The sequence below is a fragment of the Lytechinus variegatus genome, chromosome 7 (assembly GCF_018143015.1).
Source record: "Lytechinus variegatus isolate NC3 chromosome 7, Lvar_3.0, whole genome shotgun sequence".
NCBI lineage: Eukaryota > Metazoa > Echinodermata > Echinoidea > Temnopleuroida > Toxopneustidae > Lytechinus > Lytechinus variegatus.
In genome coordinates, this window is record NC_054746.1 from 33,109,315 (window position 1) to 33,121,684 (window position 12,370).

Genomic DNA, 12,370 nt, shown 5'->3' on the forward strand with positions numbered 1-12,370 from the left:
ATTAAAAGACATATTGCTTGGTAGTCTCTAAAAAAGCAGCCTGAAATTTAACTTGGAACAGACAGAGTACATGTAGTTCCTTCAAAAAGTCTTCGGAGTGTGATATCATAAACCCAAATGAAGACCATATTCTGATTTCAAAATAACACTAGTTTTATGAAAACAATCATTTTATGATTAATCTTTAAATGCCATTTTGCAAGACAGCTATAAAAACACTTATCTGAAAATTTAATTTTGGATTGTTTGAACTTTGAAGCAGCAGAAATTAATTTGAATACATTTTTAAATATCAGACATACACTGAAAATTCATCTATAGTACATGTAGATATTAAAAGGTTACAAAGTTTAGTCTTTAATATCATTGAAATGGACAATATTATATAAATTCAAGAAAATTGATATCATGTCATCAATTCAAATGCAAGAAATTCAAATTGTTCAAACACCCATATGAGTTTGAAATTATAATATGATACAACATGACACTTTACTACTCTTATCTTGCAGATTTGGGGCTCTATGGTGGAAAATTCTTACTGAAGACAGGCAAAATTCTGTCAACGCCAAGACAAAATTTACTCTTCATAAAATGACTGACAGACGATCTTCTCAGGCGGAGAAAAAATGGAATATAAGATGCTTTACTGAATAAATGAAGTATGCAGGGGAGCAGAACAGGCAAAGGGACACCAAGCAAGTTGAATGGAGTTTATACCATTAGATGTAATTTGACCTCTCAAATTTGTTGGAGGGCAAATTGCTTTTAATGGGATCACATCGCATCAGAAGGCAACAGACCAGAGAAATCCTCCCCCCTCTCTCTCTCACTTCAGGGCACGGTGATGTAAGCTTTATCAACATGTCTTCATACAAATGATCAGTGATACTCACATGAGACTAGAACTGTACCGACAGGATAGATTTAATTCACAAGGCCCTATTCTGCTCATTCTCTGTGTTTTATTCTAAAAGGGAGAATATTGATCTCATTGTTTTGCATCACTTGAGTGGTGAAATATTCTGACATTTTTGTTTTTGCAAGCTGTAAAGATCCTCAACAAACAGTCAAGTTTAATAATTGATTGCATGGATGATGGAATTCTTCAATTTGGCGTCTTTGTGTTATGACATGTTTGGAAATGCATCTTACAAAGTAATTTGAGGCTGCATTTCAAGTGAATTTCTTGCTAAGGAATGAGCATATCCATGTTTGGAGCACGATTTGGCTGGTATGGTAATGTGCTTTGCCACGATTGAATATCTTTGACTCTACAATTATTTAGATGAGGTGACACTGTTATCGACACCTAAAGCCAATGACAAGATGGGTGATTCTACAGCATGTCTCAGATTCCTAATGGTAGGCAAAAGAATGTACAAAGACTGCATTTTGGAGCCATTTTGGGTAATCCCATACTCTTCTTGATAGGAACGCAGACATGCTCCTGCACAAATCTCTCTCATCCAACGTCAATGAGAATGGCCCAATTATTAAGTCTGCTAGAGTAATTCATACGAATCTCCGTACAACCTGATCGAAATACTGATAAAATTCCATAAAAACAACTCATATTTAGAGAGTAATTGGAATATCAATGAAAACATTGCATGCGTGGAGTGACTCACGTGGCTTTAAAATCTTTATCAAATGACACAAATATGAGATAAAAGGTGAACTTCTCAGGGATTCTCCCAGTGAAAAAAAGTGTAATAAAGCACAGTTTGGAGCAGTCTACATCTCAGATGGTTATTGGAAAGTTGTGAAAAGAAAAGGACAGTCAGGATTCAGGAAAGCATTCTCATGACTGTCACAATGGTTTAAAACGCCTAGATGAATGAACATTGTGTATCTATAAGATAATTAGGTCACACTCTCAATATGGATGATCTACTAAACTCATCCAATCAACATAATCCTGAATCAGAAAACTACTTAGGTCCTGCACTATGCTACACTTTAGGAACCTTGATGATTCTAACAGCAATTGTAACTATCCTAGGAAATCTCCTTGTTATAATCATAATTATGAGATCGCCTAAGATCCAGACCATTACATCAGGATTCCTGCTCAATTTAGCCATCGCTGATCTCACCACAGGAATCCTCCTACTTCCCTTCGCATCGGCTGTCCACGTTCATCAAGGGTGGATCTACTCTGAAGAATGGTGTGGGATACTGGGATTCGTGTACCTCGTTGTCGGGATAGTCTCAACATGGACTCTTGCGAGTCTGAGCATGGAGCGGTACATTGCCGTCAATCAACCTCTGAAATACCATCAGATACTTACCAAGTCACGCGTGTGGATCACCATACTCCTGAATTGGGGATTCGCCGTGTTCATGGCATCAGTACCGTTCATGTCTGGCAGCAACTACACTTATCTTCCCACATACGGATTCTGTCTTCCAGACTTCTTTGAAAATGGAGTAGCCTCAATAGTCATACTGACAACAGGGATATGCCTTCCGTTTGTAATTATGTGTTTGGCTTATATTTCAATCGGACGTGTGGCATGCACTCAGGCCAGGAGAAAAGTCATAGAGTGTAATGAGGATCACTGTGTCTATGTCACGCCTAAAAACAAGGATTATCGAGCAGCAAAGATACTCGCAGCTTTGGCAGGTAAGATCATGGCACTGTTTCATAAAGCACCCTTGTGAGTGACATTTACTGTCATATACATGTACTGAAATCTTTGCAGCTGTATGGCTGGGAGGAAATTTGTTGTGAAAACCACTGGCAAAACTCTTCATGAAATGCTCCTTTCTCAAATTTTAAAGGGGTAGTCTGGGCTAAAATTCAAATGAATCTGAATAAGTGCAAGAAACTTTACAGAGCAAGATGCTAAAATTTTATACAAATCTGATTAACAAGTAAAAAAGTTATATGGTGAGCAAATTTAATTACATGCTGTCATTAATATGCAATAGATGGGCTGATGATTTCATATCCACAATTTCCTTTTTTCTTATTTTATTAAAGGAAATTATCATATCATACTATTTACATAGAAGAGTGACCATTGGGCTAGTGACCATGATATCTCCCTTGTAACAAAATAAGTTGCCACAATAATTATCTTATATTAGTCTATTTTCTTTTTATTGGAGCTCAATATTTGAATAAATATGATTTCATAAAACAAATTTCAAAGAATAAGCAGGGATACGGCATCATTCACTTGCTCATTGCATATTCATGAAGATATGCATAGAACTGTTGCACTAGAATAATGCAATATAGTACAATGTCCTTTAACTTTGTTATTCGTTGTCCGATTCTTGATGAAATCTCCAGTGTTTTCTTATATCTGTTCAAATTGTATTATTTCCAGCCTGGAGTATCCCTTTAACTATGTAACTATGACTTAAAATGAAACTGATATGATTAAGCAATTTTTGATGAGGTAATACAGGACCAATCTTTGGCAATTCTTTAAAAAATATAAGCAAGAAAATGACAAAAAGTCCTTTAATAAATGAGAATTTTTCAAAAAGCTCTGCAGTGATAATGCAAACCTCTTGGTACAAACAGATGTTATCCAGACTCCCTGATATTCAGCAATATATAGTCATGATAAAGTTTGATACAAAAAGAAATATCACATGGTGAGGTAACTTTGGCATAAACAAAAATTGGAATTTCTTTGAAAATGATGGGAAAAGGAGTGAGTGGGGAGAAAGTTAGGAGTGAGACAAACCTTAAAATAAACCTGATAATGACCAAATGGTTTACTTTAGTGAATGATGTTATTAGCTGTCATTACATTATGGTATTTCCAATTCAGCTCAAATTGTTGAAGCGGCAGTGTGTGGATCTTTCATAGTTCACTTGATGAATGCCATTAGACGTCATTCAACTAGTATAAGTTCATTAATTCATTAGCCATCAAAGCTAAAGCAAAGCTACTCACACAAGAGTGAAGATTTAATCTGAACAGAAAACACAACACTATGATGAATGAAGGTTCAGGTGACCTTCCTCCTTATATCAAGTTAATTTCTTTTTTCTTTACATAAAATAGTTTTGTTTTTCATCAACCTGATTTTGCTCAATATTGAGACTCTAGCCTGAGCCTTCCTCCTCAAGAAAATGCTCTATCTTTAGAAAGCCTATCAAGACTGGCCGAAAGATGCATTTATCATGATCTTTTCTGGGGTAGAGAGTTAAGGTTTCAAAATGTGTATCAGGAAACTGGCAAAATGATCAACACAAAGGTGTATTGATTATGGGTTAGGGCCAGAGCTATTGTTCTACAAGAAAAAAATCTGTTTTGAAGCAAATACATGTATGCATTTCAATCAGATCCATCCATCCATTTCTATTTTCAGAGAAAACGTGTGACGGTCTAAAATCATGAATGAAATTGACCATTTTTTCATTCGAAAAGCCAAGTTCAAACCTAGAAAAGAGCCTGTCAATTGTACCCCCTTTAAAAATCATGTGATATTAGTTCTGTACTGCTACATGGGACAGTTTGTAAAAGAGATTCAACCAATTGGGCTAATGAAAACTGGCCTCATAACACATAAATCTGATCAACCAGAGTAATGGCCAATGACATTACTCATTACCCACATTTGCTCATTGTCGTCAATATTGATGAAAGTGAGAAGAATGTTTGGTAGAGTTCACTCACGCAATTGTCAAAAGTGAGATGCATGGTAAAATTCAATCAAGCAGGGAAGGATTTTATATGATAGTAAAATTCATACTTAAAAAACCATTTACTATTTCTTTCCAATAAAGAAATAATAGGGTTTCTCAATATATTAAAATAAACAAATATTCAGATAAAAAGGCTTTGTAAAAGAAAATAATTTAATCTTAGTCCTTAAACCTACATTACATGTACATTCAAGAATTAAAAATATCTAAAACAATAGCAAAACTGTAAAAGTCAGTAAGTAAATAAAGTAAATCTAAGTTGCTCCCTGATGCTCACATTACACAAAGCTGAACAATCATACAATAGTTTTCATGATTGATTGCATTGATAAGTGCAATCAATTATAACAAAAAATGATCATATTCAATCACTAAATATGTGTTACAGGGCAATGGATAAGCAAAATCAGTACAGTACATGAGCTATACAAGATTCAAAGAGAATTCTTATACAACCCAGGTGGGTGTTCATAAAGCTGTTGATAAGTTACTAGCAACTTTACAACCAACTGGTGATCGTTTCTCAGGAGCAAAATCCCCATCAATTAAATTTGATGCTCATAATATACCTCAAAAAAGGATCACCAGTCTTTGGTAAAGTTACTCATAACTTTAAACAGCTTTATGAAACACTCATCTGGTTAACACACAACATCACAAGGCAGTTTCCTTGCACCAAGATTCCAGATTGAAAAAGATAACATGCCTGTAACACGGGAAAGTAATTTTGCCACATTGTGGGTAAAAGAGATGGTATTAACTCGAAACGGCCAATAATCCTGGGGAAAAAATCAGAAGATCTTGAGACAAGCAACGACATAAGACTTTGCCTTTTACCTTCATCCCGTGACGACGGTAACCCTTAACCGTCTTACTATCACATGATGAGAAAAGCTAAAGGCTATCTACCACTCAATGGTCCTAAGAGACCTGTGTTTTCCAAGCAATGCATGCTGCTATTGATGTGGGGTAACACCAAATTAAATTCATCAGCTCAGAGGGAGATATACAGCGAGGAAGAGCACACGGTCCCTTTGAGCTTTCGCTCTGCTCCGGTGAGCGATGCCCGCTCATTTCACTCTAATGGCTAACAAATCAGCTGCATTAGAGATGCCATGTGCCGTTGCCAGAATGTTATCAAATATAGTGCATCAACAGAAATCAGGGGCAGGTGGAGGACCCATATCTGGACTTACATTGATTGGATTAGTGCAGAATGGAACATTCAAATTGACAACTACCATGTATAAGGAAATATAAACTAGATTAATAACGAGCCAGTCACAAATTAAGTCATAATCTTTCGATGCAACTAATAAAATTTCATGACTATTTAACAATCAACTGAGATAAGTACTACAGATAAATAAATTTTGGACACAATTTTTTTCATTTTTGTTGCTGCAGAATAGCATCCGTTTCTCCTTGCTGCATGTATATTCTTGAGGCTGATTCAAGATAATTAATCATATTTTAAGTCGTATCCAATCAGATTTTATTCTTCAATCAGGCAACAGCAGTGTTTTCCTTGTTTATATTTCCATTATTAATTTTTCATTCTATATAAAAAAATATCATACATACTGAATGATTTCAACTTTTTCAGAGTTAAAAACTGGATATCTGCATGAATAAAGCATTCTTATGTCTTTCTCATTTCAAGTTTTTAAGGATATCGGTGATCATTTTTTAAAATACTGAGGTATTTCAACAAATGCCGCTGATACACCATTAAAAAATGAGCTCCCTGCTCAAGGTTATTATGAAAATTAGTAAACCAGAACTACATGTATGTAAAATTATCATAAACTTTCCAATAATCAAACTGCATCTTTTTTCTGTTTTTTCCCAGGTGTATTTGCTATCTGCTGGCTTCCTTTCACTTTCCTGTGTAGCTGGGATACGTCTGGTCAGCACAGCGCACCAACCCTCCTTACATCTGTGGTATTTTGGTTCACATTACTCAGCTCAGCCATCAATCCTTGGCTCTACTCTATCCTAAACCGGACCTTCCGTGCAGCCATGCAACAGCTCGTCATGCAGGCTGTGCACAAGCTACCACTCCTGCGTAACCACTTTCGTGTGGGTCCAGAAGCAGCAGCCACGGCGCAAGGAGGAAATGCGAGTCTCGAGATGACAGAGTGCAGAGACACGCAGGGCAAGTGGAACCGTAGAAGCGGAAGTCAAAAAGAAAATGATGATGCGCACACCAACGAAAGGACTACTCATTCCTCAAGCATGTCTAAGAAACAAGTTGAGGAAGGCCAACAAAAGATACAATCATCGCAGCATATCACTGCTGTACAAGCAACAATTGAAGTCGGGGAAACGGCAGAAGTTTAATCATTCCAATAGACCCTAAATGCAGCTTGATACCTACAAGAAAGCAAGGGACAGTGTCCCATGGAATTCAAATAGTAGGCCTATACAAATAATGAGTGTTTATGAGTGCAATGGACAGAATACTTCATGAAGTGAAATATGAAATGATCTATTCAACAAGGCGTAGCCAAGTTGAATAGATCATTCATTTCATCTTTAAGAGAATGAAGTACTTTTCAGCACAAAAGATTCATTTTTTGGTTTATATGATATATTCTTTTTCATATGAAATTTAGGAATTTCGATGCAAAATAAGTTCATGCAGTGCCAGCTAGGTCTGTTTAATGTCGCATACATACAACATGCACACTGCAGTGAGTGGTTTTACTTGTGGTGCCTGCAGTCTATGTGCACGCGTGCAATGGACAAAATCGTATGGATCCAAAATTGCACGGTTAATGGCGTCATTATAAAATGGACTGAATGATCGATATCAAACAACCAATCAAATGACAAGGATCTATCTAGGTCATATAAAATATATCATTCACTAAACCTCTGACTACTATTAAAATTCTTTAATTCCCATAGGCTTTGTACAAGGACAACAAAGTTTCAGTAGAAAAACAGGTTGAAAAAAATTGGCAGAGAAAATCATAGTTAAATCTAAAACTAATACATTCCTCGGGATTAGCAGACCTTGAATTATACATCTATCATTTTCATATTTTTTAATTACTAATTAGAGCATAACTCTTTTAGATCAATATGGAAACAATAACAAATATTGCACTTTTGAATAAAAATAACAAGGTGAATCATCAGGTGCAACTAATATCAATTATCATGTATATTATTTTTTTAGTCAAATGCAACTAGAAAATTGTATTAATTTAATGAATATTATAAAAAGGAAAATAAAAAATATATTCAAATAATTGTTGCACCTAGTTGATTCTTTCACTTTAAAAGATTTAAATCAATACACATAGTTTTCTTTTTTGAGTGAAATATTTATTGGTGACAGACTAACAGAAATTATTGATAGCAGTTATCATTCGCATGTGTTTATCTATCAGATGTGCTGTAAGATTTCTTTTGTTTTTATTTTTCTTCAAATTATACATCTTCTCTCAGTCTCCTAAATTTCCCAATTTTCTTATTCTGTAGCAAATTGTTATACAGTACTTGTATTTAATAGCAGCTTCATCAGTAGCATCATCTCTTCCTAAAATAGCCTACATTTTACTTTTTTGTTTTTTTAAAACCCCAAAAAAGAAAGAATCAAGCACAACGGTACGGTCCCTCTCTCTCATCCTGCCCCCCCCCCCCTCCTATCCCTCTTCTATCTCTTACTTCAGTTAAAGAGTACATGAAGAAAACCATTTATCCTTAACTTGATCAATGCTTGGCCTGATGAATTCATTTCACATGCAAGAGAATCTGTACCCACTCCAGCACAGAACTCTATCCTGTATTTTGCTACGAAATCGATTACGTGTACACTGAACAGTATATCCAATTACCACTTGACTGTAGATGGTGGTCAATCTCCCTCTCTACACACAGTGTAATGTCGGAGAAGAACAAACACTTCACCAATCTAATTGCTCTTTTCTTTTATTTTATTTCGTGTCAATGTGGGCTTTCTAAAAATATCGGTCCTCTTTGCATGTAATTACAAAACCAGCTTAGCCAGGGCCGTATAATGGATCATTATCCATATAAGACATCTGAGCATTGAAGTCAATTTTTTATTATATTGACTCAGCCTAGAAAAAAAGTTTGCATCAATTAGAAAATCAGGTCCACATTACCCACATCACATTATCATCGAGTACAGGAAATCTTGAGCATGTGCAAACAACTAATCTAATGAACAAATGCTGTCGTGTGCTGTAAAATTTGTACTGATTTATCACAAACATTGGAATGAATACCAAACTGAATGATTTAATCATATTAAAGCAAGATTTTTTCTTCAGCATTTGCACGAGAAACTTGGAAATTAATTAATTTTCTAGTTTCTCATGCAAAAGCTCAAGAAGAGAGATGTCCAGTACTTAATACTGACTTGGCATTCCAGAATGTAACTTTTACATACTGTCCTCATACAATACATATGATTTATATCAACCTCGCCAGCTATGACTGCCGTCAATATGATCTATTCTGAGAAAAAAGTGAGATGCAAAAGATAGGGATCGTGATTTTAATAAATCTGACAAAATATTTCTTGTGAATGATCATGATTACTAGGGTTGAGCACTGTACAGTATGATGTTTGAATTCAGTGACTTTGCACAGTTTGCTCTTGCAAACAATGGCTGCTTTTGAGTTCAAGTTTGGTGTTGAGTTTTTGGTGTAGGCATTGGGCCAATTGTCACATTTAAAAATGATGCTGGTGGTTGGATGAATCTCACTTCATGTAGGTGTTGAGCTTCATGTACGGTCCACTTTGTGAATTTGATTTGTGATTTTGATTATTTTGAAGTGCATGAATGCAATCTAAATTGTAAAAAATTGATGCCAGCACTTAAACACAGTACACTGAATTTGAAATCACCCAATTTCTCCTGCAATTTTCATTGCAGTTTGATCTTTGAGCTTCAGAATGTTTAAAGATTCTAAAATTATCCTGGAAGAACTTGCCAATACCATCATCATTGATGTAGGGAGTATAGAATCTTTTCTTCATCTTTCAAGACATCTTACATTGTCCATATGAAATGGAGTGACAAATACAATACTGTACGTTTTAAAATAGAGATGTTATTAATCTTGTTTGCATATCAAACAGTACATTACCATGTATGCTTTATGAGCTAAACAACGGTTTGGTAAAAAGTCTGAACAAGTATGCCCAAACACAAATATCACAGTTCAGGATTCCCAGTGCACATTTTCATTCTTTGTGGCCTGTTACTGACAGGGTGATGAGCACGTATCTTTATAATCATTTTTTTTCAAGAAATTTTCGAGATTTATCCAGAAGAGGCCAGATTCAAGAAGTTGCCATTACGAGATGTATGGACAGGCCGACAGGGCAACACTTAAAATTCCAAGTTTAATGGACTGACACCTACATGCATCAGAGGACTTAAAAGGACTTATTCACTGAGCTTTGTTCCTTGTATATACATGATAATGATAATCTGGATTTCCAAGCACCTAGAAATAATCTATCCCAAGGCACAGTATTATCATTACCCCAGCTTAAGCTCAAGCTGCTGTTTTCAGAGCTCAGTATATTCAAGTAATTAACCCTGCCGAATTCACCTCACCTACATGTGGGAGCCGTTTCACAAAGTTGCACATTTAAAGTTGAAAATGACTTCATGCACGACGGGTGACCATTTCTTTGGCTAAATAATATATCCGTATGTAGCTGACCTAGTAAGTTCTAGTCATGCTTAAAATCGTAACATTACAAACAGCTTTATGAAACACCCACCTGGGTTGAGTGCAGCAAAATATGGGTAAAAACACACCATGGCTGGGATTCAAGACCACAACCCTCTGATTGAATGAACCAGTAGACGATGCCCCCGCATATGACGCATGCACATATCTAAACATTGCAGCATTAAATAATGTAAGGCTACGTTATATCTGCATCATGTCTGAACAAATATGCCATACATCAACTTGCAAGTCGAAGTACATGTCTTTTTCTAAAGGTACACATAAATGCATAGCAGGTTATATCCTAATGTGAAAGCTTCTGGAAATAAACAAATTGCATGTACAACTTAACTAATAAACCACAAGTGTATTTTGGATAATATCTGATTATTTGGCCAAATTTCTTATTACCAGTAAAAAAAAAATCTTTTTTTAATAAACTTATGTCAATAATTGAATGAAATCAAGCAATGCATCTAAATGCTTAATACATGACCTCATTTGTTTCCTTTTTTCTACTGGCCCTCACACTTTTTTCGAAATCTAATTTTTGCATTTTTCTTCAATGCAGATTGTAATTTGTTTATGTCAATGGTTGTATGCTTGTTATTCATTATTCAGAGGTTCACAAAGTTTGTAAAAATTATGACTGATATTGAATTATATGATGTGAAATATTAAAATAGCTGGCAATTTTCTAACAGCACATATAATGACTTTATTACTTCTATCTTGATTATAAAGGAATGATGAATCTAAATTACTCAAGATATAGCATGAAACAAATGTGACTGAACATGGAAATAATGAAAGATGAGAAAAGAGGACCAATTGCAAAGATACAGAGGAAAGATGGGTGAGGAGAGGGAGGGGAAAGGGTGGGGGAAAGTGAGAGGGAAAAAGGAAAGAGAGAATGAGAGGGTAAAAAGAGTAAGAGTAGAAACAAGACAAACGAGAGAGTAGAAAAGAGTATGAGAAAAAGGAGGTGAACATTATGGATCTGAGGATGACAGAGGAAGAGACAGAGAGATTGGAAACATACATGTAAACACAGGGCCATGGTTGAGCATTTAGACTAAAAAAAATAGAGATAAAGAAAATGATAGAAAATGACTCACAGAAAACAGTCTCTTTTGCCTAAAAACACACACTGCACATAAATATGCATGTAGAGGACAATACAAAATTTGACTTAAGATTTGAGTCAGGGTATTTTTTTTCATAATTGTAAATTAATGTGAAAAGCAATTCTTTGTCATTAACCTACATTTTTTTTTGTTTTTTTTAATATATCAACATAAATGAACTGTTAAATATATATTATTTAGTTTCACAGCATTACTAATGATTAGTTCTCTTGTATTAAATCCGAATCATTGATTCTGAACAGCAATTACGCAAGACTGGGAGATTGAGCATTTATTGCTTTTATTGCTTGTTTCCCCCCTTCAGTTTCATGCTTTGTCTACCAACCACCAGCTGTCAAATATCCCACATGTAATTAAAGATCACTCATTGAGTAAAGTCCTCTTAATAGGTAGCAAATTCTCCCCCAGTGTTCATTACATTATCACTTTGCAAAGTAAGAAATTATGGTGATGAAAATAATGCTTAAAGAGAATATTTTTTTTCACACAATTATTATCATCATTATTATTAATATTATTATTAATATTATTAACATCATTAATATTATTATTTTTATTAATATCATTGATATTATTATTATCACTGTTATTATTATTGTTATCGTAAACATTATCATTGTTATTGTTGTTGTTTTTATTATTAGTCATCATAACACAAATGAGGATGGACTCTGCTTTTTAATAATCTGCATTATTCTTGTTTTTTTTATTCCACTGTAGTATCTGTAAAAAGGTAAATCTGTACTGCAATACAAGTAAAAAGAAAATAGATATATGTAGGCCTACATGTAGGTAGGGGTGATTTCACAAACTAATGTTT

General features: G+C 34.8%; 1 protein-coding gene across 1 annotated transcript; it reads left to right on the forward strand.

The window, feature by feature from the left end:
• The first annotated feature begins 354 nt into the window (after nt 1–354).
• Nucleotides 355–7,089, forward strand: LOC121419057 (probable G-protein coupled receptor No9). Its single transcript, XM_041613348.1, has 2 exons — nt 355–2,629; nt 6,528–7,089. The coding sequence occupies exons 1-2, from the start codon at nt 1,885–1,887 to the stop codon at nt 7,016–7,018; spliced, it is 1,236 nt and encodes a 411-aa protein (XP_041469282.1). The 5' UTR covers nt 355–1,884; the 3' UTR covers nt 7,019–7,089.
• The last annotated feature ends 5,281 nt before the right edge of the window (nt 7,090–12,370 follow it).

What these genes read in the sequence shown, in the direction of transcription:
- LOC121419057 (XM_041613348.1), top strand. Translation starts at nt 1,885, where the DNA reads ATGGATGATCTACTAAACTCATCCAATCAACATAATCCTGAATCAGAA. An exon ending in GATACTCGCAGCTTTGGCAG is followed by an intron (nt 2,630 to 6,527) that starts GTAAGATCATGG and finishes GTTTTTTCCCAG; the next exon opens with GTGTATTTGCTATCTGCTGG.